This window comes from Citrus clementina, unplaced genomic scaffold (assembly GCF_000493195.1).
Source record: "Citrus clementina cultivar Clemenules unplaced genomic scaffold, Citrus_clementina_v1.0 scaffold_9, whole genome shotgun sequence".
NCBI lineage: Eukaryota > Viridiplantae > Streptophyta > Magnoliopsida > Sapindales > Rutaceae > Citrus > Citrus x clementina.
In genome coordinates, this window is record NW_006261964.1 from 3,054,275 (window position 1) to 3,061,181 (window position 6,907).

The following is a 6,907-nucleotide window of genomic DNA, read 5'->3' on the forward strand; positions in this document are numbered from 1 at the left end:
AAGAAGAAGAGAGTGTGAGTGCTACATATACTTTCTATGTTTCCGAATTTTATGTATAAAGAATAATATTTAAAATCTCAATATTCTAATTCTAACTTAAGTTTTAATTAATGTAATATTAGTTTATCGGAAGATATAATAACGAAATAATGAATAATTTTATATGTTATGAAATCTTTCATTTAATACTTAAATTAAAATGAGAGTGTTAAATCAAATAGTGCAGAAATAAAACAATTCACTCCCTTTAAAAAAAAATATGACAACAACTAATAACATTACTGACGTGATATTTCCGAGAGCTTCATTTATCCTTAGTAATAAGTACTTTTTACAAAGGAGAGCCGGTGGATAAACATTAAGAAAAACTATTAGTTTTTTCAAGAGCAATTTGTCCTTGGTGATATGGAGTAGATTGGTGGAAAAGTAAATGAATAAAGCTGAAAGTACTTTTTTGACATTTTTGTGCTAAAATTTAAAGCAAGATAAAGGCAACAACTATTATGCATGGGCTTTGCCTAATTAAAAGCCCGAACATAATTTTAGTTACTAATTAAATTATTATAAATTGATCTTTTAACAATGTCTTGCTTTTGCTAGCTTAAAATATAGGCGAGAACAGATAAATTTCCAGCAAATAAAAATAAAAATAGGGGCCTTGGCTGGTGATCCGGGTTGTTTCCCTCTCGACGATGAAGCTTATCCCCCATCATCTCACTAGCCCACCTTGGCACATTAAAAGTACTTTAATTTACATCTACATTGTTCTCACTTTTCAATTGCCTGAAGGTAATTATCTCACTTCTCCATTGTTCGATCTCTTAATTTTGTAATTGATTTCTTTGTTTTTCAAACTAATTTAGGGTTAGGTTCAAGTTAGTTTTGGATCATATTATAGTTTCCATCACCTAATGAAGTTTAAGGATCTCTTCACCTTACTTAGCAGTTACTGATAATTATTGTTTTACTCTTTAAAATCAACTTTATAGTGTTCAAATTAAATTGCCTCCACTGAATAAAATTTTCGCGACTGACTCAGCAATTCAATCCGTAACTGTGATGCAAATTATTCTAATTCGACCAGATTTAGGCTCTAGCTATCGCTTACTGCATTTGCTCTAAAGTTGAACTTTTAATTTTAAAAGAGGGAGAAGTTTCTTTATAGTTTCATTATTTGGAACTTCTTTAATTATATTTTATTGGGTAAAAACCTATTTAGTCCATGTATTTTAAGATTAATGTCTATTTAGTCCCCCTATTTTTAAAAATAACTTGAAACATACTGCCGTTAAAGTATTGATACCCTACCATTATTTTTTTTTATTTCTTTTGGCTTACTTTTACAATATTACCCTTTTATAATAATTTTTTGGTTTGGACATTAATAAAAATAAAAATAATTAAATTACCAATTTAACCCTAAAAATAAAAAAAAATTATATTAATTTTTTTGCAAGCACCATTTGCACACTTGATAGTTTGCATACAATTTTTGACAATTAAAAATTAAGATAATTTTTTTATTTTTAGGGTTAAATTGGTAATTTAATTATTTTATTTTTATTAATGTCCAAACAAAAAAATTATTATAAAAGGGTAATATTGTAAAAATAAACCAAAAGAAATAAAAAGTAACGGTAGGGGTATCAATACTTTAACGACATGGATGTTTCGAGGTATTTTTAAAAATATAGGAACTAAATGGACACTAATCTTAAAATACAGGAACTAAATAGACTTTTACCCTATTTTATTTTAACCTCAAAAAAGACAAAGATAACTAGCTATCTTGAGAAAGTCCACTGGTGGTCGGCAGTGTTTTTTTTTTCCTTTTTTTTTTGGGTAACTCTTGCCGAAGCAAGGGAGAAAAGAATAAAATGTGGGCGATGATGGTCGGTGGGTTGCAAAATCTTGTAGTAAAAATCAAGTAGGAAGTTAAAATGTGTGGTAAAAAATTATTAGCTAACGTGTGAGTTTGGTAAGAATTGTGGTTAAAATTGTATGCCATCGTCGGTGGCTCGGTGCTAACGGCTATAAATAATTTATCACCTCTCTCTCGTTGTTTCATCATTTTGTATGCTATTTCTTTATCAAGATTGATAAATTAATGGTCGTTTCCGCTTTTACTCGTTGTTTGATTCCACTTTGGTTCGACATTAAGCTGCAATTTGCGCTAAACAATTAAGAAAAAGAAAATCGATGCCCTCAGCATTATAAAAAATTAAAAAGCTCACTTGCTTAGTGGTTAGCATGTGCGATTTTGATTATTTTATGCATAAGCTATTATGCCTCCGTATGCGTACGCGGAAGGGGAAACTCCAAGAATAGGCTGGAAATATAATTACATATATACTGGCGTGGGCTTTACTCTTTTTTTAAAGATATCGCATCTCAAGAATCGAATGTTCCTCAAATCTATATATGTATATGTAATAACTAATCTCTCGATGTTATTTTCCTATCAATTCATCACGTGACATATTTTTGTCGTGTAAAAGAATTTTAAGAAACTCATTTGCGAGTTGTGGACGAATTTACTAATGATATTATTTAAGAGGCTAGGGCTAAACTCAACTCGAAAATAAACTTTCAAATACATGTTAGGCCCATGACTTCTCTCTCTCTCTATATATATATATATATATTTAGCGCCACTTTCTTTCTAATACTAATTATATTAGAGGATCCTCTGCTATTTTTCTGCAAAGGACATGAAAGGATAAAATTGATGTACACTCTTAGGGTCATCTAGAGATCAATGTTCAAAGTAACTGGTAACTATATTAGTAACATCTCTTTGATTTTATAATAGTTATTGAAAAACTGGAGCAGCCTTGGTAACTGGCAAGTCATTCAAAACACGTGCGTGCTAATAGACTACTTCTGTGTGAACATCCTATCACTTATCTAACAATAAATAAATTATGGTTATCTTCAATTTGTATTTATTGTAACTTATAACTAACAAAAATAATGTAAAAATGAGTAACAGACAAGTGAGTCATACTTAGCCAATATCTTTTTTTTATCTTATCTTTAATGGTTCTGAGTTAGATTAAATATAACTTAAAGAGACCCATAAAATTATGGATACCAGGTTTGCTAAAAAAATGCCCCATCTTAGATGAACATGCAGTTTGGAATTTCATGACACCTCACACACTATGTACGTAGAGCTTGAATAAATCTTCTGACACATGAGCTAGTTTTAAGTGCGAAAATGAGAATATTACAAATTCAGAAAGTCCACTTGCCAATGTCTCGGTAAGTATGTCAAACAAATTCAGAAAATGAGAAACTCTTCCTTTATTTTATGTAAATTTCTTATCCACACATGCTTTTAAACATGGAAAGATATGTCCTCTTTGCCTGTTGTCACAGGACAAAAAATATTGTCCAATTCACTCACTCACGCACATAATCATGTTCACACATAATTTGCTTAATTATTTGGAAAGCAGGTCGTTTTAAAAATTCCGAATTTGCGCAACTTGTGAACTTGGATTTCTTAATAATAACTACTGTCATCATTGTTGAAAAAAATAAATAAAATGACTGAATATTGATTGGTTGAGGTAAAAATTATGAAAAATATTTAATAATAGAGTTACTAATGTGACATAACAAAATAATAAAAATAAATTATTTGGACCAAGAGCTATTTAGTTTTAGCCAATTGAATCCTATCGCAGTAGTTTATACAAAATTATTTTAGGGTAATTTTCCATCGACCACTTGATTTTTCTAGATTTTTCAAAAATATGCAAAAAAAAATTTTTTGCAGCGCTCCACCTGAAGTTAATATTTTTTTATTGATCCACTCCCGTTATAACACTGTTAGAACTTTACTGACATCATAAGAGTAAAATTATCATTTCACAATGACATTATTTGAAGACAAAGTGGATAGGAAACAATATAACTTCAAGTGAAGTTCAACCAAAAAAAAAATTAAGAATTGTGTATTTTTCAAAAAATGAGAAAAAATAGGTGGTTGGTAGATAATTGTACTTTTACATTTGGGGGTATAAAAGTTATTTACACAATATTCCGTTAGTTCTCTTAATAGTTTGAAGACGGAAGTGGACATGTGCAAAATAATATAATTTTGAGTGGAGTTCAACAAAAAAAATTAAAAATTGTGTATTTTTAAAAAAATACAAAAAAAAGTGGTCGGTGGATAATTGCCCATTATTTTATACAACAATTTGTAACTTTATCATTAATCTCAGAGACAAAATCTTCATATGTAGAGATTAAAATTATTTCTTATATTAGTGGTAAAAGTGAGAGTGCATATTTGAATAATAATTTGAATGTGCGGATTTCATGTTTTATTGAGATTAGAAAATTTATAATTAGAGAATGGTTCTTTTAGTTATCGATTCTGCTAAAATTATATTCTTATGATCTCTATTTTCAGGTATTGCTGTTCTTCTTCTTCTTCTTCTTCTTATTATTATTATTATTATTTACCCCCTTACTCGTTATGTTGCAGTTTCCTTTTTAAGAGATAAATCTCACTATATCCTCGCTAACTATACCTTATTTATTTTTATCTACTGTCTGTACTAATCGTTCTGTTTTGCTTATACCAACGTGGTTTATTTATTTCTTTCCCTATGGGCGTCAAACATTTTTTTAGTAGTTCTTAAAAAGAAAAAGCTAATACTAATTTCTTTAGTCCAACTAGTTTGAAAGTTCATCACTAATCTTGTAATTTTAAATGTCTAAGTTAAAAGATGCCGATGTTGACGTATCCAGAACGCACTGATAGATATTATCATACGATACGGATAATTAAATCGACCTGTGCCTTAAAAGAATAATTTTCATAAATTTTGACAAATGAATTCATCTATAAATAGGGAGGCATGCACGCACACAGTTATATCTCCTACCAATCGATTAACGAAATGGCTCTCGCTTACAATTTCCTCTTCTTTTGCTTGTCTCTTGTCTTTTTCATCTCTCATTCCGAAGCCAAAACATCTTTTAAACCAAAAGCATTGGTTGTTCCGGTTACCAAAGATTCATCAACGCTCCAATACCTCACACAAATACAGCAAAGAACCCCTCTGGTTCCATTAAAATTGACCCTAGATCTTGGTGGCGGGTTTCTTTGGGTTAACTGTGAGCAAGGCTTTGTCTCGTCTTCATACAAACCTGCCCGTTGTGGCTCGGCACAGTGCAAGATTGCTGGGTCTGAATCTTGTGTCGAGTCCTGCCTTCCCAAAGGGCCAGGTTGCAACAATAACACGTGTACTCATTTCCCAGGCAACACTGTATCACACGTTAGCACATTCGGTGAGCTTGCCACGGATGTTGTGTCTATACAATCAACTGATGGCAGTAAGCCGGGTCAGGTTGTTCCAGTACCTAACATTATATTTGCTTGTGGAGCAACCTTTCTTCTAGAAGGTCTTGCTAGTGGTGTCCAAGGCATGGCTGGCCTTGGAAGAAATAAAGTTTCACTTCCTTCTCAACTCTCGGCTGCTGCTTTTAAACTTGACAGAAAATTTTCCATATGCTTGAGTTCAAACGGTGCCGTCTTCTTCGGTGATGTTTCTTTTCCTGGAATTGACCCCAAGTCTCTCATTTACACCCGGCTGATACGAAACCCTGTGAGTTCTGCCGGGGCTTCTTTCGAAGGCGAATCTTCAGCTGAATACTTCATTGGAGTAAAGTCTATTCTGATAAGCGGCAACGTTGTCCCACTAAACAAATCTTTGCTGTCGATTAACAAAGAAGGTTTTGGTGGAACAAAGATCAGCACCGTTTTTCCTTACACAGTCCTGGAAACATCAATTTATAAAGCTTTTGTTAAAACCTTCATCAAATCGTACTCTAACATCCCCAGAGTTAAACCAATGGCACCGTTTGGGGCGTGCTTTAACTCTAGCTTCATTGGCTGCACGCATGTTGACGCAGCTGCGCCCGAGATTCATCTATATATGCCAGGTACTAACCGCGTGTGGAAAATTTTTGGAGCAAACTCGATGGTGCGAGTTGGGAAACATGCAATGTGCCTCGCATTTGTGGATGGTGGAGTAAACCCTACGACTTCGATTGTGATCGGAGCATACCAACTGGAAGACAATCTTCTGCAGTTTGATCTTGCCAAATCTAGGCTAGGTTTCAGTTCATCTCTCCTGGCCCGACAAACAACTTGTTCCAACCTTACTTCTAATGTTTTTAAATTTTAATTAATATATCCCTCGTTGTTTCATCTTCTTGCTTCCTTTATGTATGCTTTTTTCTTAATCAATTAAGAAGAATAAATTAATGGTCATCTTCATTATTTTAAGCTGAAGCCATAATGCCTCATCCTTTCAAAATTAAATGTTTAAAAAGTCTACTTGCAATCTCTCTGATAATTATGCGAAAATGAGAAAGTCCTTAGCAAATGCTTAATCATGTGCCTGTTGAGGATAAATTGAGAGCCAATGAGATACAAATATATATCATTAACAATACTCTTATTAGGGATACTATGTTTACTAAGTTTAGATATTTACCTGGAATACTTACTAATGTATCACTAAGCATAACATTACTTGTACTCTTATCATTACAGTGGGTCAAAGCATAACATTATTTTTTTAAACCATAAAAAAATAATAATCTAAAAGGAGCATATATATTTAATTACCATATTTTCAGGATTTTCTTCCAAATTTGCTTTCCATGATATTTTTGATTGTACATATTTATATCTAGTGATTATGATTCTTGCAATATTCATATAGCCTAATAATGAGTTTAATTATTTTGATTTAGAAGGATATTCAAGATCATTGCATAATTCTTTAGGATGATCATGAGATTCAGTTACTCTTTGAATCATAATGTAACATATGTATTATGTTGAAATCCTCCTACACATAAGTAATTTAAAGTTTATCAT

The 6,907-nt window shown here is 31.9% G+C and overlaps 1 protein-coding gene across 1 annotated transcript; it reads left to right on the top strand.

Moving 5' to 3' along the window:
• The first annotated feature begins 4,916 nt into the window (after positions 1 to 4,916).
• Positions 4,917 to 6,206, top strand: LOC18032087 (basic 7S globulin). The gene has a single exon (XM_024190311.1). The coding sequence runs from the start codon at positions 4,917 to 4,919 to the stop codon at positions 6,204 to 6,206; it is 1,290 nt and encodes a 429-aa protein (XP_024046079.1).
• Positions 6,207 to 6,907: the final 701 nt, after the last annotated feature.

Coding starts and splice junctions, on each gene's coding strand:
- LOC18032087 (XM_024190311.1), top strand. CDS start 4,917: ATGGCTCTCGCTTACAATTTCCTCTTCTTTTGCTTGTCTCTTGTCTTT.